The following is a 22,991-nucleotide window of genomic DNA, read 5'->3' on the forward strand; positions in this document are numbered from 1 at the left end:
TTCACAGAAAGCTCGGTTGCCTAGCAACGCGTACAACCCGGAAACCAACGAGGCGCCTTGTCATTGGCTCGGCGCCCTGAGCTGTAAGGCGGGAGCATCCCAGTGTGCACTTTGCTGATTGGCGGCTCGCGGCCCTTTCCTGTCAGCTGATTGGCTGAGGCGGAGGCGGGAAGGACGGAGGGCGCTGAGGGGCCGCGGTGGGGCCGTGAGGGGCGCTGGGGAAGCGGCTGCCGGCGCCTCCGCTTCGCCGAACACACAAAGGAAGCGAACCCCCAGGTGCTGCTGTGTGGGCTGGGTTGGGGCTACATCACTGCTTCCTGAGCGCCGCCTGCCCTCGGGAGGCAAAGCAGCTCTGACTGGGTCGAGATGTGGCTGTGGGCAGCGCCCGGTGTGCTCCTGGTGGATCTGGTCACACCGCGAAGGTTCTGTGCGGTGTCCCGGGCCCTCCCTCCTCCTCAGGGGCAAACTTAGTTCCGAATTGTGCTCTTTTAAGCGAGTCATTCTCCCAGAATGGGTTGGGGAAAAGCCTTGGAGCGAGGTGACCTTTCCTTTTGGAAGGAGAGGTTGGCTGTAAACTCATGTCAGGGCTCTTCTTTTTCTAGAATTGCTTTTTCCTATTGGGAAGCTCGATGGTGAAGCTGAATCATGCCATGCATTGGTGCTTTTTGTATATATGTTTAATTATTAAAAGTCAGATGAGGACACAATTCAGTGAGTCAGTTTATCCCGGGGAATCTGCTAGTTTAAAGCTGCTGTCTTTGTCACTGCTGAAAAACTATGATGAAAAAACCCCACCCTGTGTTGTTCAAAAATACTGAAGCCAGTTATGCCTCTGCAATATTTTTAGTTCAATAATTTCACCTTTTTAACACGAAGAAATTGTCTTTTGTTATCCAGAGATATTCAAGGTAATAATCACAGAATAGTAAAGTGAGTGATACTTCTTTCCCCCTGACCAATTACCACCTTATTTGTGGAAGATGTTTTTAAACATCTCATTTTTAAAGTCACTGTCCAGTTTTATTTTTGTTGTTATAAAATGTACAAGCTGCTGTATGTTTGTAATTTATGACATCTTGCAGTTCAAGATGGACCTCTAGAGTTAAAAAACTGGCTGGTTTTAGTTACTTAATAATCTAAAATATTTTTCCTGCATGGATTTTGGTTCTATCTACAGTCTGACTAATGGAATCTGAACTGGTGTGTGCAGCTTATGGTGTTTTTATTTAAATTGCTGATGTTACTGTTTAGCTGGTGGCAACTTGCTCTTGCTTGTAATGATGACCAAGTCTAAAATGATGATGTGTGGGATGAATTCCTATATTCCGATTCTGCTAACATCCTGAGCTGTTACTAGCTTAACAGTTTGTTTTTATTTGGTGCTGCATTTGTTTCAGGCTTTGTTTGTTAGCATTGAGTTACTAATTCTGTATTTTAATTGCAGTTTTAAACCTGAAGTAAACAGGAGAAAAACTGGCAATGGCTTCTGATGGGGCAGAATATACCATTGGAGGGGTGAAGATCCTCTTCCCCTGCAAGGCTTACCCCTCCCAGCTTGCTATGATGAATGCTGTAAGTAGGATTTGTACTGGCATCTGCCAGACTAAGAGCTTGTGTTTTCTAATATTTGGAATTCCTGAATCTCTGTCAGCATTTAGAAAGCTGACACATTAAATTCAGAGCTTGCAGTAGCTTGAGAATTTCAGTGGTAACCACTCAGTGTTCTCTGTGCTGTGCAACATCTGGACCATGATTAGGGAATGGTGAAGTACATTTTGGATTTGGGAGCATTTATGTCAAGAAACAAGTTCCATGTGGCGTAAGTATGTGGTTATTTATCTAGGTGTGCTGTAATAACAGTTGTATACAAATGTTCAAGTTTTTAGGGGTGGGAATGATTTAGTAAGACATGTTGTTTAAACAGAATAATTACGTATAGTAATATATCAATAAGTTTTCAGTTTTTTGGAGAACTTTTCAAAGTGAATTATTGCATTTGTATTTAAACATTTTTAAAAAGTTTTAACCAGTGACAGGACAAGAGGCCACAATCTTAAGATCTGCTAGGGAAAGTTCAAGCTGGACATTAGGATGTTATTGCCGAGATTAGCTAAAGACATCTGCTTTGTATTCTGTTAATTATTTTTCTTTTATTCTCCTTAAAGATTGTTAAAGGCTTGAATAACAGGCAGCACTGTTTGCTGGAGAGCCCCACAGGAAGTGGCAAAAGCTTGGCATTACTTTGTTCTGCATTATCATGGCAGCAGGCTTTGTATGGTAAGTGTCTCACTGCACAGTTTTTATTACAAAAGATAAAATAATTAATTGTTTTTTCATCAGCCTTTAAACATTTGATTTCAGGTCTTGGTCCACCACTGGACACCTTGCCTTAATGCCCCCATAAAGCAATAGTGCTAAGCTGGGTTTAGATCCCATAAGGGAGTGGCTGCTGGAATTTTGGAAGAAAATCCTTGTGGGTTGTGGTTGTGTGGATGGAAGAGGGAGGTGTTCCTTTCTGTGCACTGCAGTTCTTCAGAGGGTGACCACAGCTTATGACTGGTACCTGAACTTTCATCTTCACTGTTGTGCACCTCTGGCTCTCGTGTCTGGAGTGGTTTTTAATGATAGACAAATGACTTTGTCCCCCAGAAAAATCCGTGCCAACCTCATCGAGTGACAAGGAGGACAGGAAGGCAGAGCCATCCCCACCGTGTCACTGCAAGTGTCACTCCCAGCCCAAGAGCAACGAGGCTGCAACGAGTGTGACTCACAGTGCTCCTTCTTCTGCCAATTATCCTGACACAGGAACTTCCAGAAAGCCTGGAAGCTCACTGACAAACACAGGTAACTTCATCTGTAGGCAGCTAAAATTCTGCTGCTTTCAAGCCAAGGACTTTTTTTTACCATGACAGCAGACATGGTTCTGTCCTGCATGAAATCTGTACAGTGGTTAGTGTGTCTAGAAATGTCCAACACTGTTTTCTAAACCATATATTTTATAGTAATTCTAGCAGTTACTATTCTGTAGTAATTACTTTTAAAATGTTGCCCTTATTTAATGCATTCCTAGTAATGGACATCCGTTTTATTTTGTTAATTACAGAATGCAAGGAAAATGAAACACTGGCTTCAAAACTGTCTGCCAAAAAAAAGTTATCCCTTCATGACAGTGAGAACGATGATTTTCAAGTAGACAGGAAAAGGATTCGTCCTTTAGAAACAGAGCAGCAGGTGAGCAGAGTTTATGGGCAGTGAAATAATCCGGGCGTAGCTCAAGCAAACTCTCAAATCCCAGTTAATGTTACAGAGGAGGGTGTAGGAAATAGCTGAGTCATATCACAGTCACAGTTTAGAGTGACAGGGTTTTGTTCATTTTTGTTGTTACTTGTTACAAAGGAATCCCTTGTTGCACTAAATTGTTCATTATACCCTGTCCTAAAATCTTTCTCAATTAAACAAGTAATATCCCCAAAATATATTTATTCCCAGTTGATGGTATTGTAATTTCTGTAAGTTTTGTAACAGTGGGAAAGCAAAGCAGAAAAGCTCTGCATTATCTACAGATTCTTTTATAATTAAAACTTTATAGCTTTCCCTGATGACTTTTGTGTGGCTTAGATTTAGTTAAACTGTTGATGCCCAGTTACTAAAACAAGCTCAGGTGAAACAAAACCAGGACTGTCAGTGTGAGCACATCCCTCTGCCCAGTGCATTTTTACACTGTTTCTTTCCCCAGCAGGTTAGAAAACGTCACTGCTTTGCAAAAGGAGTCCAGTTTGTTGACGCTTTAGAAGTTTATCATCAGAGAAAAAATGGAGAGCTGACTGTTCACTCTGAAAAAAGCATGAAAACCACTACTTTTTCTCCCCAAACAGTGAGTAATTCAGGAATATTTTTTAGTTAGTTGAAGAACCATTTTAAACTATATTTTATGTGAAGGGGTTATGCATGAAATGTAGCTTAATGAAGTTTGAGCAAACAGTGCAGTTAATGCAAATGTTCCCCAGTGTTTTGGGTTTTATTTCCATTTTTTTTATTTCCATTTTCTGTAACAGAAGCGTCACATCAGAAGATACAGCTTTTTGCCTGTTTCTGCAGCTTTTTACCCGTTTCTGCAGCTTTGTTAGGCATTTTCTGCGTTTCTTACTGTTTAAAAATAGATTTTACATAAATGTTTGTTGGAGCAGAAGGAGTAGAAGAAGAAATGGGAGGCAGTAGAGAGCTGAGTGTGAGAGGCCAAGTTATGGTAGTGATGTAGTAACCACAAAAGAAACCAAAAGCTATAGGATTACTATAAGATACTGGGAGATAAATATTTTCTTAACAAAAGTGAATCTGTGTTTTAGGCATTTGATGGGAGGTAGTTTATATTAATTTTGGAAAGCTCTGTAGATTTTTGACTAAGATTTGAAATGCTTTGTGCCACTGAGCTTCAATTGGTAGTTTGAAATCCAAACGCCACCAGAGTGTGCTATTGATTTTCAAATAAAAACACCTTTTGTCCTTCCTGATTGTAAAATTTCCTTTGGTACTTCGGTGTGGGTGCATGAAAAATCTGATTTAAAACTTCTAGAAATTTCTTTTCTAGAAGAAAATAGAAAACTAAAGAGTATACTACTTGCTACATCTTTAGAAAGAAGTAGCCTAAGAAGAAAGAAAGGGAGTTATTTCTGTTTAAGTTTCTTTTTAAGGTTGAAAGAATAAGGTATTATTTTCCTGTGATGAACTTTTCCTTTAACAGACTTAGAACTTACCTTGCATCAAGAAAATTGCAGAAAGTAAAGCTTTATTTCTCATTAGTAGATTTGAGCCTTAACTGCATTTAGTTCAGAATAGGGAGAGCATCACAGGAAAGCTGTTAGGTGTAAAAATGCTTTTCTAGTGTGGTTTAGGGAAAGAAGTCGACAGAGCTGCTGTTTAACGCTTCCCCTAATGGACTGTGTATTTAGGGTGGTACAATCATGTGGTAACAGCATCATCCTGCTCACTGAGGCAGCCCTGCCTTTGAATAACCTGTGTTTTACAGTGGTCAGTCCTCTGCTTAAAGCAGATTTAGTTTCTTATCAAGTCCTGTTTATACTCCACGAGGAAGAATGGGTTGGTTGTTTTAAGAGCACGAGAGGTGCTGCCCAGCACTGCTGCATCATGATACCTGCAGATGTGTGGCTGAGGATCCAAACCTGTTCTCAGCTGCTCTCACTCCAGAGCCTGGGAATCCATCTCTGGCCCTCTGCTATTAACTCCTGCAAGGGAGGGCAGTTCCAGTGTGAGTTTAAAGGGGAAATTATACCCTCAGGGTACTCTCTTGATTACTTCTGTCAAAGCATATGGCCTGAGAAACTGGGGCAGCTGTGTTAAGGAATCCCCCATTTCTAGCAGGGAAAGAAAGTAAACAGTAAATGGAGAGCAGTGTAACAAACACTTGGGGTATCAAAAAACAACTGTGAAAAGAATCTGTCTTAATGTGCTAGCCCATTGCAGTTTAACATATTGCTTACAACCTGCACAATGGGGTTTGAGTGACTTCTGTTACACATTCCAGGGGACTGGCAGCCTGTTACAATCAGGGTCTGGACTCCAGAATGGGCTAATTTACCACGATGGGATGAAGAAAGTTGTGGATTTGTATTACATGCTCTCACCTGACACCGTATCTGATCCTTTTCCTGCTGATTGACGTTTTGAATGAGCTCTTTGAAGCAAGTTCCAGCTTAATTAAAACGTTTGCTTGGTTAGCAGTGATCTGTGAAAGCCTGTGATAAATATTGAACCGGGTTCACCTGCTGGTGACTGGGGGAGGATAAACAGCTGCTTTGTGTGCTTTAATCAAGAGGCTGCAGCAGGAGCAGAATACGGGGCTTTCTGAGAGCTTCCAAAGGAGCAGTTGAAAAGCTCTGCTAATGTCACTGCTGATATCTCCTTAGATTGTGCTTGTGTGATATTTCACACAAGAGACATTCACTGCTGCAGCATTCAGGTGGCTTTGTAACTGGAAAATGTAGATGGAGATATGAAGAACTCCTCTTACCTCTTTGTGTTTCAAAGATCACAGCCCTAGTGTTTGTTTAGCTCTATTTTACACACAGGACAGGGTGGTGGACTTGATTATTCCTTTCTTAATCGGACTTCCACGTTTTTGCCATATAAATATTGATGTGATAGGCTGTTTTATCTAGCCTTGACAGAAGTACAAACAAGCTGCATTAGCCTAAGGTCCATATAGGCTGATATCTGATCTCTAATGGCATCTGCTCCTGGGTGTTTCTGATTAAATACTGCAGAAAGTACAGGAGGATCTTTTTTTGCTCTCTTCCCAATGAGAATCCCTCTTTCGGATTCCAACAGCTGAAAACAGGTTTAGTTTTGAAGTCAGAGGGTATTAAGAAACACAACTCTGTTGTCTTGATATGAATTATTTCTAATCAGCCTCCTCCCCTAATTCTTTCACAGATAAATTGAAACATTTTCTAACTTTGGTACATCTTAACCCATATCTCTGTGGTATGAGTGTAAAAATTTGTGTTTTGAGGCAACACTGCCAAGGAAACCCTTTGTTCATGGAGGATTTTCTTTCTTTCTGCTGTAGGAATGGGAGAGGAACAGCACCTTAGATGTTGCTATATGATATCCACACTTGGTTCTTAGAGAAGTACAGAATTAAAATCGTTTGCCTTTAATATAATTTAAAGATGCATTTTAAGAATTCAAGTCCAAATCGACTCACTTGAGTAATGTGGAAAAAATATGAAGAACTCAACTTTTAAACTATGTTTTAACCAATTTTCTGAAGTTTTTCTTCATTATGAAGGACCTTCTAAAAAGGTTTTATTTATTGATGTATTTGGGGCTGATGGTGTCTGTGGCTTTCAGAAATGCTGTGACTACTTCAGGCAATTTTATTTCTTGACTACTTACTATAAAATCAGCCTGACTTTACAGCTTTCTCAATATTGTGGGTTTGAGTGTTTTTCGAACATAAAACTTTTTTCAAAGTTAAAGGTAACATTTTAGTACTGAAATAATGGCTAAAGTGCTTCTTAATGCCAGTATTATACCAACTCCAAACCTCTTAAAGCAAACTTTTAAGCCCACCTGTAAAACACTGTAATTTATAAGCCTCACACATGAGAACACTTCATTTCTTTTTTATGAAAAGAATAATATCTGGTATTTTAAGCCCATCATAGGAGAACCTTCTGTTCATGTTTTTATATATTAATTTGAGCTGCATTTTCATGTTGTTCTAAAAACTCTTGCAAAACACCTGCCTGATGGGTCCTAATATTTTTCTGTTTTTTGGTTTAGCATAGTGAAATATTAGTGGTAAAGTCTCATCTTGGTGTCCTGTGTATTGTTTTTCCCTCTGAAAACACAGTCTGACTTGGGTTAAAATTAAGAGATAGACGTGTTCTTAAAGCCCGTACACAGTCACTGCTTCAGTTGAATTAATTTTTAGCTTGTAATGTGGTTTTCATTATTTCCAGGAGCAAAGCAGAATCTAATTGATAGAAATATCAAGGTAGCATTTGCATTGGAGCTTTCTGTGAGAGCACAGAGCTGGGCATTGCACGTATGTAACATATACCATATGTCAGCTGTTTCCTGCTTGCCTGGTGACAAGAGCCCCATTCATAACTCTTCTTTTTATCCTTTCAGTGAATAAGTAATTATTCAATATAGAAGGCAGGATATTTGGAACTGGCTATTTAATGTGGCAGCACAGGGTAATGAAATATGCTGTTCCTGGCAACCTGAGAGGGGAATGTAACAATTCCAGCATGGGTGTAACTTTATCTGCTTTGAGGCCTGTTTATTTGGCACATCAGTGAACCTTTTATCCCAGTGAGTGGCAGCTCCAGAGGGTTACATTTACATGCTTTCTATCATGTATTGTAATATTTAATGGCAGACAAGGCTGAGTGGGGCTGAGGGAAACACGAACTTGCTTTTCCTTGGAGTGGAAGCTGAAGACAGCTTGATCCCCAGAATTGTGGTGTAACACGCAGCATGACTTAGCATTTGTTTAGAATGGATAATCTTACTGATACAATTCAAGGGAGGGAGGAGTTCTGCAGTGAGCAGCTACATGTTGTTACCTGCACTACCACCTGGAGCCCAAATACAAACTCTCTGACACTGGGACAACTCTATTTTTCATGAGAGGTGTGTTTGGACATGGTTATACTTGAGTTCCTTGTTTCCTATGTGTCTCTTCAAATTCGTTATGACAATTTCATGTCAGTTGTTTCAGTATTTAATGTTCTGAATGATGGTGCTTCTCAGGAAATAAAAAAAAAAAGGCTTTGAACAAATGTTTTACAGGATTAGGTTCTGTTTAGAATTATTCCCTGTGTTTCTTTTATTCTCCTGGTTACTTGATGGCCTTTGGCAGAATGGCACAGCAAACATGTTTCTAATGGAGAGTGTGTGGTGTAGTCTGTTTTATCTGCACACAGAGTTCCTGAACTGTCTACAGTTCTTCTGCTTGCTTTAAGGAAAAAAAATTATTTTGAGTATCTGCTCCAAGTTTTCTTCATTGAAGGTTTTGGACTCTTGTTCTATAACAGGAGTGTCCTGAGCTGAAGCTTCAATGTGAGAAGCTTTATTTGCATTATTCACATGTGTAAATATTCCACTGGATTAATAATTCTTTCTGGTTGAATTGTGATAAAATTGTGATTGCTGGAAGGTTTTCTTTTAGGGATTTCCAGGCACAAGCATGTGGTGCTTTAACATTTTGGAACTTTTTGCAGCCTGATAGGCAGCCCTGGTGACTGAACCAGCTATCCCAGAGGACACTTTCCAGACCATAAGCAGATTTAGCACATTCATCTTACAGTGGGATTTTGTGAATCATTTTTTGTCTTGGTTTGCAGCCTCCTGGCCCTTGCACTGAGTGTTCCTGTTCTTCTGGAAAAGAACCTGATAAAGATCCCAGTCACACAAAGAAGAAAGAAAATGGAGATCGGTTGTGTGTTCCCAAGATTTTTTTTGGGACACGAACACACAAGCAAATTACCCAGATCAGCAGGGAGCTGAAGAGGACAGCGTATTCCTGTGCCCCCATGACAATCCTTTCCAGCAGGGATTATACCTGTATTCATCCAGTGGTGTCCAACAGTAGTAACAGGAATGAAATGTGTGTAGAATTGCTGGAAGGAAAACATGTGAGTAATTTTGTTTGAGAATATAAGCATTCATTAAACAAAGTCAGATTTAACAGCTGGAATGAGTAACATTTTATGCTTCTTTATATTATGTTGGTTAAGTGCCACCTGGTGACATTAAAATTCAATATTAATTGTTAGAAATTGTAGCAATACTGCAAAACCATACCATGACAGGAATAAGACTTATGACTGTCAGGTTAACGTTGTAATAAGACTTAAATTATTTCTGGGTTTATAAATGAAGAAGAAAGAAGTGTCCTTTGTTGATGTACATTTTAGAAACATGGATTTACCTGACATGAGGTGTTACTGTCTGGCATAAAAAGCAGCTGTTGGAAATGTTTCCAAGAAATAGCCAAATGCATGGAATACTGGAAGATTTTAACCTGCTTGGTTTTTATTATTTCTTGTACCCACTAAGTCTCTACACTTTGCTTTCAGGGCAGGTCCTGCTCTTATTACCACGGTGTTCACAAGCTCAGTGAGCACCATGCCCTGCAGCCTGCCAGTGTGTACCAGGCTTGGGACATTGAAGACCTGGTGAGCCTGGGCAGGAAGCTTCGTGCCTGTCCCTATTTTGCAGCCAGAGAGCTCATGGTGGGGGCAGACATCGTGTTCTGTCCTTACAATTATCTCCTGGACCCACAGATCCGGGACAGTGTAAGTATATTGCTGAGAAGTGGCAAGAGCTGAAGTTAAAAAGAAGTTAACCACTGAATATTATGTTTCTGTGGTTAGCTGAGATCCCATTCATATCCAAAATGCTACAAAGTAACTCCTGGGGGTTTTCCCCCTTGGATATTTTCTAGGTTATGGAGGTTGATTCAAAACCTGAAAAGCTTCATTTGCACTGTGATGCAGAGTATGCATTTTTTAACAGGATCCTGTTAGTTGCTGTTTCTCATGTCTTTCACTCTGTTTTACTAGACAATAATTGTATTTTTTAGATGGACATTAAGCTAAAAGACCAAGTAGTCATTTTGGATGAAGCCCACAACATTGAGGACTGTGCTCGGGAGTCCGTGAGCTACGGGGTTACCGAGAGCCAGCTCCGGGCTGCCCGAGAGGAGCTCGATTTCATGGTCAACAACAACATCAGGCAGAAGCATCATGAGCCCCTCCGAGCTGTGTGCTGCTCCTTGATAAAGTAAGGCAACTTTTCTATTGCTTTATATCAATTAATATTTGTTCAAATTACCTTTAGATTCCCTTTGCTGGTATAAGTTACTCTGTTACATCAGATAAAGCGCAACAAAGGTACACTTAAAACTTACGCAGTTGTTTGATTTGTGTTCATTTGAGGAATCCACAAGGTTTGATCTATTAAAAAAACTACCTGTCTCGCATAGAAATGTTGAAGTTTTTTTTTGCAAAGTCTTGTGCTCTTGAATGATGTGCTGCTCTTTATGGGGCTTTCTTGGACTCCTGGTTTATAAAGCTCAGTATGAAAATTTTCCTAAGATGGATTTTTGTATTTCACACATTTGTTTGCTTATTTGATAAATAATAATAGCATTATTTTGTCAAAGAATTAATTAGGTCACATTTATAGGATGCTTTCAGAGCTTTGGACAGGAAGTATTTGGAACAGGTTAAATCTGTTCTTGGAATCAGATTGGAATCCACTGAATTCTTCATAGTTGAAAGCAAATTTGTCAGTCATGCCCTTTGTTTTCCCTGGGAAACAGCTTCCTGAAAGGGGACAAGCTGAACATAGGTTGAAAATCATGAGAGGAGATGTAACAAAAGCAAATGGATAGAAGCCTAGGAAGAAACAAGAGGTCTAGGGCAAAATCTTTTGGGTGGAGTAGAAGTATCAAAGTCAGCAGAAAAAAGTGAATAATGCTCCAAGTGGCTTTGCAGTTAACTGAGTTCTGCTTCAGTGTGTGCAGTATCTTCATTTTGTTGCAGTGGACTGTGCAGCACAGCACAGGAGGTGTTCACTCTCCCATCCTCACTCTCCTCTCAGAGTTAATGTTTGTGTCACACAGAGACAAGGGACTTTTTCTGCTTGGCAGAAGCCAATTCCTCTACCTTGGATATTTCAAATGTTAAACTTTAGTAAAAGACAAGAACAGCATGGCTGAAGATTTGATTGCCTCAAGCTTTTTAACCTTATCAGGAAAACTAAGGTTGATTGTCTTGGCAAATCTGCCAGCAGCATGAAAAGCAGTTGCTGGAAAGCAGAAGACTGGGTGTAAATAGCCAGTTATAGGTAAAATGTCCCTGCACAGTGACATGACTGCCAAATGCATGGGGAGCTAGAAAAAAAAAAAAATTAAAAAAATCTTAGTTCTAAAGATCCTGGGCCCTCATTCCAGAAAGCACTTAAGGATGGGCTTGGTGCCACAGAGGTGCTGCAGTGACCTTTGAGAGGAATTTGCAGATAGACCAGTGGAGGTGTGCTGGCAGGCTCTGCTGCTGAGATGCACATTTAGCAGCGCTGATCACTTTGTTCAATGGAATATGCTGTGTCAACAGTGGAATTTTCTGGTAGTGAGGGAAGCAGCGAATACTCTTCCTGGAATTGAAGGCATGTGTGCAACTTGCATTCATTCTTTTCCTGGAAATACTGCATACATCAATTTTCACTTCAAAACCAAAGATACCTTTCTGGGAATCAAGCTAATTTTATTTATGCTTCCTGCCTAGCTCTCAAAATAATTTAACAGGCTTTGCAAGTAAATGCTTTTATGTTAGATGGAATTTATTTGAGAATTTTGTGTGTTTTTTGGTGATATTTGGCCATTGTTTCAAGTTTGTATTTGCATTTATTATTTCAGGAGTATGTGATGGTGTTTGAAGTTCATAATAGGGAAACATTTTATATTTCCTGAAGTGTAAATCTGGTTAATTGCTGTCATAGGGGCCTTGTCCTAATTTCAGTTCCAGGTCTTTTTGATGTTATGTTTGAGGAATTGGGGCCAAATTTTGCCTGTGTTAGTGATCAGCATTCCTTAATGAGATAAAGCAAATTATAGCCAAGGAAGTGATGGTTGTGGCAGTATTGGTGGTGTTTTGTTTGCATTTAACCTGGCAGAAGGGAAGTTATATTTTAATTATTCCATGGATCAGATTATTTGTGGTGACAGGGCAGGAAATCTAGAACTGAAACAGTCCCAGAGCCTTGCTCTTGAGTTGATAATGATGAACTGGCTTTGCAGGTAAATATTTTGAGCTGTTGCAGCACTGACAGCTGTCTTTTTGATGCCTCCTGCCTTCTGATGGAGAAGACAGCTGCAGCCTTTCCTGGGAGGGAAGGAGCTGCCTGCTTTTCTAGCCAGAGACAAGGTCTTGTGGTACTGCAGGGGTGAAGGAGGACATGCTCACTCAGAGAATTCCTCTCTGCCACAAATGAGATGATCTCCATTTTAGCTCATGCTTTTAGCAGTCAATCACATTTTGCATTGTATTACAATTAAAATTCTGCTTCAAGCAGCAGTTGCCAATACCTGTGGGTAGGTTTAAATGTGCACTTTCTGTTGCCCCACTTTCCCTTCCATGTGCAAATATGAAAAGTGTTCATTTCATGCCTCAGGATTTGTTTTTAATTGGAAAGTTTGGAGTTGACAGGGATGATAAACCAACCTGCAGCAACTGGAGTAGCAATGAGTGGCTTTAGATATGCAGCAGAAGTCTTGCTTGAATGAGCCTGACATCTCATAAGAAGAAATTATATTTTAATTCCTTTTCTTTATTATCTGTTATATAAATATGTGGGGAGAAATTTTGTTCTCATTTCAATGAACTGCATCTAAAGCAGTTCCATAGGTGTTCAACAGAGAAAAACAGGCATAAAGAAAAAGCAGAATCTCTCTCCTTACACGTAGTAAAACATTTATCATCATCTTAGAAGTCTGTTGCAATTTTTGAGGTTTGCTTTGTACGTGCAAAGTGTCTCTAAATCTCTAAAATCAATGCTGAAATGATTTCTGCCTTTTTCTCTTTAAGCTGGTTGCAGGAAAGCTCTGGGCAGCTGGTGGAGAGAGCCTATGAAACTGCCTGTAAAGTGTGGAGTGGCAAAGAAATGCTCAACTTTTTGCACCAAATGGGAATAACTGGGATTACTTTTCCCATTTTACAGGTAATGTTGTGTGCTGTATAAATGAGCACCACCATGTATAATATTGGTGGTGTTAAAATCTTAAAATGCACATAAGTTAAATGCAAACAGATCTTTTCATTTACTGCAGTACTGAAAATTGTCTGAAAATGATTCCTGATGAAAACCAGGAGTAATCCACTCGAGCTACTGGAATTTGTGGAGAATCAGTGTTTTGAGGGATAAAATTGCTCATGTACAATTATTTTAATTGAACCATTGAGCCAGTGATATTTTTGCCTGTTCTATCCAGATGCATTTTTATTGAGTGCTGAAATATTTTCAAGTTTATCCCTCCTTTCTGTGTAAGCCAGATATGTTAAAAGCATTGTTAAAAATTGAAGGTATTGTTCCCTTTCCCATGGCCCTTCTTTGCCCCTTTCCCTCTGACTTTATGAGTATTTTAAATTAACTTTTAAAGCAGTAAGCTTACAGTTTTGTATCTCTATTAACTTTGATTTGGAGAAGATACTTAGAATGTTGTTAATATGGAATTTGCCTCTTGCAGAAACATCTTGTTGCTGTCCTGGAAAAAGAAGAAAAAGTGTCAATGCATGGGAGAGAGGAACTTATTGGGGTGCCAGTAGTGAGCCCTGCAACACAGATTGTGCTCAAAGGCCTGTTCATGGTCTTTTCCTGTCTCTTTAAAGAGAACAGCAGGTCAGGCCTAGCATTTATGAGCTGAATGCTCATAATTTGATTGTTTAATTGTAATTTTTACTGATATTTCTCTCTATATATAGGTTTGCAGATGATTACAAGGTTGCTCTACAGCAAACTTACACCTGGTTGACTGAAAACCAACGTGATGATGCAGATTCAGGTTCCTTCTTCACAAGGCCCAAGCACAAAAAGAGTTCAAGGCAGAAAACCCTTGTCCACATGCTAAATTTTTGGTGCTTGAACCCTGCTGTGGTGAGCTGACTGAAGAAAGACTAAAATAATCTGAGTGATAACAAATGCATATCAGATTTGAAAGGGATTGTGTTGATTTTTTAAATTCCTGCTGTTCTTTCTCCCACCTAGGCTTTTTCTGAGTTAAATGAAGTTAGAACAATTGTTCTGACATCAGGCACACTGTCTCCCATGGATTCCTTTTCCTCAGAGCTTGGTGTGAAGTTTTCCATTCAGCTGGAGGCAAATCACGTTATCCGGAATTCCCAGGTAAAGTGGGCATGGCTGTTCCCTCTCCTGAGCAATAATGCTGCCCATGGTAAAAAAACCAATTAAAAGTGATAGCAAGCCCATTCTGTCAGTTAAAAGAAAGGTCCAGACTCTTGCTTGGCTTAATGCAATGGACAACTCAAATTTATTCAGTTTTCAAATGAATAAAGAGGCAATTTTTAGACAGTTTCCCTGGAGAAGTTACTTGTGCTATATTGGTAACAGCCACCTCATATCAATTACTGCACTTCAGGTACTGAAATGAATTTAAGAAATATCTCAATATATCTTTCACTCTTAAAACTTCATTATTAGACCTGATGTGATTTATCCAGCCTGGTTTAGAATTAACTTTCTCCATGTGGAACACGCCAGGTTTGGGTCGGCACAGTCGGAGTGGGCCCCAACGGGCGGAAGTTGTGCGCGACGTTCCAGCACACGGAGACCTTTGAGTTCCAGGATGAGGTGGGAGCACTGCTGCTTTCAGTCTGTCAGACAATTGGCCAAGGAATTTTGTGCTTTTTACCATCCTATAAGGTAAGGAAATCTGAATTCCCATCCTTTCCCTTTCACACACATTTGAAAATGCACGGTGTGATCTGCTTTATCCGTCAACATACAGAAATGTTTATCAAATGAACGTATTGCAATAACACAGCAGGATTATATTATTTCTTGTCATTCAGGTTTGTTTTCATGAGCAAAAATATTTGGTTTTTCTCAACAGATGTGCTTGTTAGCACAGACAATAATTTCAATTAGCATTGCCATAAAACCAGCCAGGTCCATAATTTTTCCTGATGTTGTTTTCCTGAAGGTTTAGAAATTGTTTATTAAGAAAAAAAGTAAAAATCACATAATGAAATTATACTTTCTGTATAACTCAGAAGCAAGAATGCCTTTGCATGCTCTTTCTGTGCTATCAGAATGCAAAATTCATCCAGTTAATTTCTCCTTCCCTTGTTTCTTGTTCCATTTCACTGCATTGGAGATTGGAGTGTATTTTTCTTTAGTCAGGGGAATTGCTCCCTGACATTGGCTGTAAGGAATCAAATTTCTCCATTTCAAACTATGTAATATCTGATTTCACTGACAACAGTTATCTAATTATGGTTAATCTGGATCTCCCAGTAGTTCTCCTTTCTTCTCTGTTTGTTTTTACTGTTGTTTATGGTCAGGAACAGGAATATAAACCTGCAAGGTAATTCTGTAACTCATTTTTCTTGTACTACTTGCAAGAGTGTGACTTTTTAAATTTTGAACAATTATTTATGATTTTTAAAAATCATTTGAACAGACAAAACACAGAAACCTCTCAAAAAAATCTCTAAAAAAATCCTACCAAATGATTTAAAACCCCAACATGATAGAAATATAATTTCAGACCATTCCCCTCATCCTTAAGGTTCCTAAATGGAGAATATTTTACAAAATTAAGTAAAAAGGGTTTTTTACAAACTCTTCATCATTTATTATTTAACTGGCAGGCTGCAAAGGGAGGGTTGTTTCTTGCCTGGATGTCTTTAGGAATTGGAGCCACAGTGCAATTCCTGATAGTAACCATTAGGTGACCACATCAGACCAGATAATATAAGACCCAGAAAAAAGCAGATTACTGACCATAAATTTATTTAATCTCACAAAACTTTGCACTTCCATGGAAAGGAAATGATCTGGCAAGAAATCTCCAATTTAGGAATTTAACTGGAGCATCTTTCAGTTTCCAGCATTATCTTTCCAAGTGTGTCATGTTGGAGAATTGATCTTCCATATCCAGACCTGACAAATATTTATGAAATTTTTTATGAGAATAGTAATGTGAATTGCAAGTACAGAGAGACTTTGTAATGACATTTAATAAAGGAGCAAAACAATTGCTGGCCAGCTCTGGAACCTTCCCCCTCCCTGCCCTTCTGCCTTGCTGAAAGGTCACCCTGCACATGCTGAGTGTTCTGTTCTTTGTAGGAACACTCCCTGGGCCCAGCAAAGTATTGATAAATAGAAATTGCAGACAATTGAAGGGTGATATTTTAAAATCACATTGCCAATATTTTTCTATGGATGCCCTTTTTCTTCCTACGCCTTTTATTTGGGATTGGGTTGCCTTTATGTCCGAGATTAATATGTTGAAAATACAGAATAATGTAAGCAGTATTAGTACAGGGAAAACAAGGTATTGTACTTTCATCATCATACAGAATATTTGCATTTCAGAAGTGATTTTCACAGGAAATTGCTGCCTCTCTTTAAAAAGCTGCAGCCTTCAAAGGAATTGTTTAAGGCTGTCAAGATCTGATTAATAAACATGTTCATGGACCTCACTATTATGAGTTAAGCAGATTTTTTTGATGGCTCAATCTGTTTTATGAATTGAAGTTTCAACTTTAGAATAAGTGACAAATAAAGGGTTTTTTTTCTGGAAAAAAACTTCTTTCTTTTATCTGGAAGGCTGAGGACAGTGCTCTGAATTTTAAGTACTTTCTATCCAGGTAATAGATAATGGAGCTGCAATTTAGTTTGGTATGTACATTGGATTTCAGTTTGGAATTACTACGTGAAATGTGAATGGGGGAAAAAAGCAATAGTAAAGAAATTTCCCTTTATCTTAATCAGGTATTTGAATAAATACATTTTTAATTAGAGTGACTGTTTAACACATATGTATGGCAAATAAATGGAGTTAATGCAGTGGAGGAAAATATATGTATGGGCAAACAACCCATCAGCTGGACATCTCCACATTTGATAGCTGTTTGTTATGAACAACTGTGACAGTTCATGTGGGATAATTCACAAACAACATGGAATTTTTTAGTGTCATTGTTGGAGTTGTGGCACATTGTCTTTTTTAAAAATTGGTTTGATCTTAACATTCACTAAATTCCAAACCTCCATTATTTTTAAGGCTCCTAAAACCGGTGATACTATGCAACAAAAATGCATTTATGTGAAAATCAGTAGCAACTCCAGCAAAAAACACTCTATAAAAGAGAATATCAGAAGGTGAAAAGATTGCTCAGAAATCTAAGATGCTTTTAAACAAGATTAAGATAAGGCCCATTAGGGTTCATGTTGCCAACCTGTCTGCATTAAGATATATCTTGCCTGGTGCCTGCATCTTGGATGATTCATTCAATATGTGTCATATCAAAGTCAGACTCTCCAGCAAGGAGAAAAATGCTAATGCTTATAAATTTTGGTGATAATCCATCATGATGAATTAACTGACCTTTCTTAGTAGCTTTTTTTTTTTTTTTTTAACAAAACAAGCTTTGGACAATGATGTTAATGTTGGTTTGGTTTGTTCTCTGAGGCATAGTTGATTAATTTGGATCTGCTAATTGAGGAGTCATCACTTGGAAGCAAAATTTTTACAGTTTTAGCTGAAAAGGGTTTGAATGAATATTTTCAACAGGAAAACTTAGGAACTGATAAGAATTCTCTGCTTGAAAACTTGAGCTTGTTGCAGGGAGTTTGGACTGGATCCCATTTAAATGTTCCTTGCAACCCAAACTGTTTCATGATCATGGAGTAGTGGCACAATTAGTGTAAATTAGCATATTGATGATTAATGCTGCATTGCACTGGCTGTTTTCCTTGAGAATTTTGAGGTAAGGTTATAGTGATGACACCCAGCAACTTTTGCCACTTGCAAAAATAAATGCTAAATTTCACAGCTGGGATTTTATCTGTCTCATAACTTCAGGAGCTGCTAGTTCAGAGTTCAAGCTCTGTCAGTCTCATCCCATTTTCCTGCTCTCTGGGGCTGATGATGTTTTCTGGAGAGGGAACAGCCAGGATCGGGTGACAGCAAATCCCTCTGGGCTGGAACTCCTCTCTTTGTTGCTTGGCTCCCTCTCCCTGTGTCAGGTATCCACCAAATCTGCAGAGGAGTCTCAGGCAGGTGTTTGCCCTTGTGCTGACAAACCGCTCTTGGCACCCTCCCACAGCTCCAGACAGGCAGGAATTAACAATATTAATTAACTCTGAGCAGCGTGAAGCTGGTTTCAACAGACTGACAATCTTCAGGTTCAGGGGAAAAATTTGGAATCAACAGGAGGGGCCTCAGTTTAATCTCTAGCCGTGTCCATGTGGATTGAAACCCTGGCCTGATGTAAATGTGGCACCCTCAGATATGACAGGCTGAGGGAGGGATATCATTTCATGATTAATTCTCAATGTCTGGCTCTTCTTCGTTTCAGACAGAGCCTTTTCTTACTGAGATACATGAGACTGGTAAAAATTCTTGCTTTTAACAAGTGTTTCAGTAACAGACAATGAATAGAACTCTGAAAAGACAATATTTTCATTTCTAAAACTTTCCTGAAACATGGGCTTGTAAATAAATGATAAGAAACCCATTTTTTCTGCCATCAATAAAACAAACAATGCTGCTTTCAGACAACTTTTACTTATTTAATAAATTACTTCAATAAATTTCCAAAGGATGGTAGTCTGTTTAGCCCAGCCTATTAAAAGCATTAAGATTTGAGCACTGGCTGTTAAAATGGGTAAATGGCAATATCACAAAGTTAAACAAATGCCAAAAAACATTTTCCAGAGTACTGGGATTGTAACAATACCATTAATGAGGGCAAAGAGGTTTTAATGCAATTTGCACATTCTAAAGTTTCAAAAAGAGGTTTTGAGTTAGTGCATTATTAATGTTCTGAACATCTGGAACTATGTAAGAGCCACAGACATTGAGCAAGTGCAGGGTTTCCCCACTAGGTCTGATGCTGACTGATTTCCTCCCCAGCCAAAAGCTTGTTTTTAGAAGTTTGAGACAGTAAAATGACAATATCCAGATAAGAGAGAAACATTCCACAGCGTCTTTTTGCTCATATTGTGTACAAAGGAAAAATTGGAAACCATTAGGTTCATGCAGTTAAAAGGTGAATTTGAAATTAAATAGGAAAATAGTTCCTTGCACTGCAGATGGTGCTCTGAGGAATAAGTTCCATAAAAAGGCTGAACTTTTTCTGTTGGGTGTATTTCTGTATTAAATGCAGGGATAAATGCTTCATCAAGACTAATATTCTCCTTGATGTTTCTGTTGACAGCTGTAGGAGGGCTTTGAAGAGGAGATTTACACCTGTGTGTAAATATTTGCAGGGTGTAGGGATCTGTTTGTGTCATTTATGGCAGAAATTTCTTCTTTAAAGTTACATCAACATTAACTTTCTGCATAATTTTAGTGTTAGAGAATGTAATTGACACAGTTACAGCCTCAAAATGCTACGGGAAACGAGACTGTTTCAATGTGTCATCCAATTTTAGATGTTTTGACTGCAGTTAATGCCCAATATCCCTGGGATGGAAAGGAAGAGGCCTTTAAACAGGTTTGGCATTTCAGGGGTAGGTTACGAAATAATTGTAAATTAATAATGATGCTCACTTTCTGCCCAGCTTTGCTTTCTGCCCCCGAGGGAGAGGTTTTCTCTTTCTCCAGAAGCCTCATTTGTGTGAGCCAAACAGCTGCAGTGATGCTGTGGCAGTGGCTGAGAGACCCCAGCGCTGCAGAGGGCTTTAGGGACAGAGTCCTGGCACCCTTCAGCCTCAAAGTTGTGCCTAAAAAAAGAGCAGGGTGAGAGAGCAGTAATTAAACAACCCTGAGGAGCATCTGGGGCTTGGAGCACTGGACTGAGCAGTGCCCTGGGAGGGCCAGGAGCTGTTTTGGTGCTGCCCCTGAAAGGGCTCTGACACCACAGTGACCTTTGGGGTTTTATTTCTCTTTGGAGGGAAAGGCTCCTTGCCAGGTTTAAAGCTGGTCCTTTATCCTTCCTCTGTTGAAAATCTGAGGGAAGTAATTTCTGTCTGATGGGCTATGATTTGGGGAAAATGTGCTCTAAAAAAGTGAATTCTAATGGCTCCCAAATTATTCATTTCAACATTTGCACCTAATAAATGTAGATAGAATTTCATTTTACTTGTCTATTATTATTTCTTCCTTGCTTGCTTTTTTGCTCTTCCCCTGCACTGGTAGTTCTCTTTTTGAACTTTATCTCAGCTTCTTTATATTTTATGGGGTTTTATTCCCCATTAATCATATACAGTATCTACTTTCAGTTTAATTCTCTATTTTCCATCATTTCAATATCGGTCATATAAACTGTCTTGCTGTTGAGACTCTCCCAGTCATCCAAAAATACAATTATCTGAGGTGTCTTCTGAGAGCTCCAAGAGCTCCTGTAAATCTTAATGTGATTCCTGAAGTCTACAGTTTGCTTTTCCCATTGTCTTGGGCATAGAAATGTCTGCAAAAATCCCTGTGTGGGAGGGAAGATTTTAACCATTCCCTCACAACACTTTGCTCTGCTTTGGGCTGTTGTGAAATTACTTTAAATAGAAAAAACAGTAGCAGAAGGAATGATAAACTCCATACAATAATAATTGGAATGAGAGTTTTTGTATAACCAGGTATATAATATTTATCCTTAATGTCATCAGTTCAATCTAACTGTGCCAAACTAAATTTGCAGATGGAGCTGGCAGGATCTTTTCTTGTGGAATTACAGAGACTACAGCAAACTCACAGCCAGAATAGTGCTGGATTCTGCAGAGGAATAACTGAAGTGTTGGATAGCTGAAGTTCTCCTAAACTTTAATGATTTATTAGAAGGTTTTCATTTAGAATTTTTTGACCTTGAGTTGTCTGAGTTTTGTTATTTTTTGTGGTTGTTTTTTTCCCCCCACTGCTTGGTTACCAACTGCAGGTCAAGATAAAATTTTATCTTTGGGGATGATAACTGACAATCTGGATAATTGCAAAATGTGTTTTCCTTCTTAAATAATATGACAGGATCATAGATGTACAGACCAATTATGGAGTGGTTTTCCTGATTTCTGGGAAATTGGAGACAATCCAAATGTTAGGGATGCTTTGAGACCTTAGAGGAGATTATCCAGGAGCCTGTGGCTGAATGAGCAGGTTCTTCCCCCTTTCCCCGTGACTTTTCTTGTGCTACTCTCTGGATCTTCTGAGCAAAGGAAAAGTTTTTATCCTTTTTATTCATTTTTTTCCTAGTTAGTTTCCAGGTGGCTTTGTGGACTGTGGTGGCTCATCAGGAGGTCAGAGAAGTGTCAGAGACAGCTCAAGGGAAGAGCTATTGCACATTCCAAGATCATCCTTTTTCATTTTCAGTCTCAGGGATGAAACATTTTCTTGTTTCTATTTATTTTTAATATGTTTTCCAGTGATTGACTGTAATTGGAGAATCTATAAAGATCCTCCTTTAGAAATCCTGATTTTTTTCCCTGTGGCTGATGTTCTGATGCTGTTGGTGTGAGTTTGCAGCATCCTTAACTGGCTCTGTCTGACTGTGAATTAACCAAATAACTGGAGAGGCACTCAGGTGAATATTCTGGGTGACTGGAGATATGGGTGAGGTGATATGAAAGGAATGCCCTGTTGTGACTCCTGGTGCTGTGCAGAGCCTCAGCAGCAGTGGGATTGGAGCTGTTTGCTGTCCCTGCCCTGAGACCCTTTCCCACTTTGCTCCTCCTTGTGCTGGAATGTTCCCCTCGGCCCAGGGGAAATTCCCACGTGTGCTTTGGGTCCCACATTTTCTTTTTGAATTCCAGCCTGCAAAGAATGAACAGACACACTGCTCATGACTTGCTGAGCTGCTGTGATGACCAGCAAGGGCTGTGCAATAATTCAGGTGCCCTGTGGCACTTGCTTTTTACACAGAGCAGCTCCTTGCTGCTGGTGCTGCTCGTCAGATAAAGCCCAATCCGGAGCGACAGTCGTGGCAGATTATTGGATATTATGTCTAAAAAAATTATCTGCCATGCTGGCAGATGAGTGTTTGGCCTGTGAATTTCACACCCTGAGAGTTGGGCCGTTTAATATTTTATTGCACTGTTAATTTAAATACCCTGAGCAGACAGCATCAGGAAAATAAACGAAAAATGTATTATTGTTTCTCACTTCTGAGCTCTGACTTGTCAAAGTGCTGCAAGCTGAATTGTTGTAGCTCGTTAACACATGCTCCAATTTCCCTTGTAATTAACACTTGCTGCTTGCATATTTTTCCTCCTATTTAAGTAGGAACTGCATTGAAAATAAGTTTTCACAGTCAAGAAGTTTGTACTCTGTGAATGATGGAGTTCTAATAGTAAATAACAGAGTGAACATGTCTTTCTCCTCAGGAGCCTTTAATAAAAGGGAAAGAAAGCAGTTGTGAACAGGGAATAATATCCATAAGCAACATTATTCTAAGAAGGTGTGTCCTGCCCAGGTTATTTTAACATTAATGCTGCTCTGAACCTTTACAACCTGCAGAATTTTTGGTCCCTTTGCCATGTCTGTGAAAGATTCCGTGCCTGATGTGGGAGAGATGTGACTTCTTCATGTGTGAAAAACACCAGATATGCGAGAAAATAACTGGAAAGGATTTATTTAGGGAGCATGTTCTGCATCAGCAGTGTAACAGCTCATACAAGAATCTGAATATTAAATGAATGGAAAGGAATACTTGGGCTATTTTAAATTCAGAGAAATTTGACATCACTGGGGAGGTCTGGCACCCATGAACTTGTGTCTTAGAAAA

At 39.3% G+C, this 22,991-nt stretch overlaps 1 protein-coding gene across 4 annotated transcripts in view; it reads left to right on the forward strand.

Annotated features, from left to right (window-relative positions):
* The first annotated feature begins 162 nt into the window (after nt 1-162).
* Nucleotides 163-22,991, forward strand: part of BRIP1 (BRCA1 interacting protein C-terminal helicase 1) — a 47,756-nt gene continuing 24,927 nt past the window's right edge. For 2 of the 4 annotated variants that reach the window (XR_004499850.1, XM_019008636.2), the window contains exons 1-14: nt 163-276; nt 1,445-1,572; nt 2,166-2,277; nt 2,650-2,844; nt 3,104-3,231; nt 3,737-3,874; nt 8,877-9,167; nt 9,612-9,830; nt 10,118-10,317; nt 13,122-13,254; nt 13,781-13,932; nt 14,016-14,187; nt 14,299-14,436; nt 14,812-14,973. Coding sequence is in view for 3 of the 4 variants with exons in the window: in XM_019008636.2 (XP_018864181.1) it covers nt 1,480-1,572; nt 2,166-2,277; nt 2,650-2,844; nt 3,104-3,231; nt 3,737-3,874; nt 8,877-9,167; nt 9,612-9,830; nt 10,118-10,317; nt 13,122-13,254; nt 13,781-13,932; nt 14,016-14,187; nt 14,299-14,436; nt 14,812-14,973 (2,133 nt within the window). In the remaining variant the exon portion in view is untranslated. Of the gene's footprint in view, nt 277-1,444; nt 1,573-2,165; nt 2,278-2,361; nt 2,560-2,649; nt 2,845-3,103; nt 3,232-3,736; nt 3,875-8,876; nt 9,168-9,611; nt 9,831-10,117; nt 10,318-13,121; nt 13,255-13,780; nt 13,933-14,015; nt 14,188-14,298; nt 14,437-14,811; nt 14,974-22,991 lie in introns of those variants that run through there. The other 2 variants (XM_033518912.1, XM_033518913.1) reach the window with 2 other exon arrangements.

The sequence above is a fragment of the Parus major genome, chromosome 19 (genome assembly GCF_001522545.3).
Source record: "Parus major isolate Abel chromosome 19, Parus_major1.1, whole genome shotgun sequence".
Taxonomy (NCBI): domain Eukaryota; kingdom Metazoa; phylum Chordata; class Aves; order Passeriformes; family Paridae; genus Parus; species Parus major.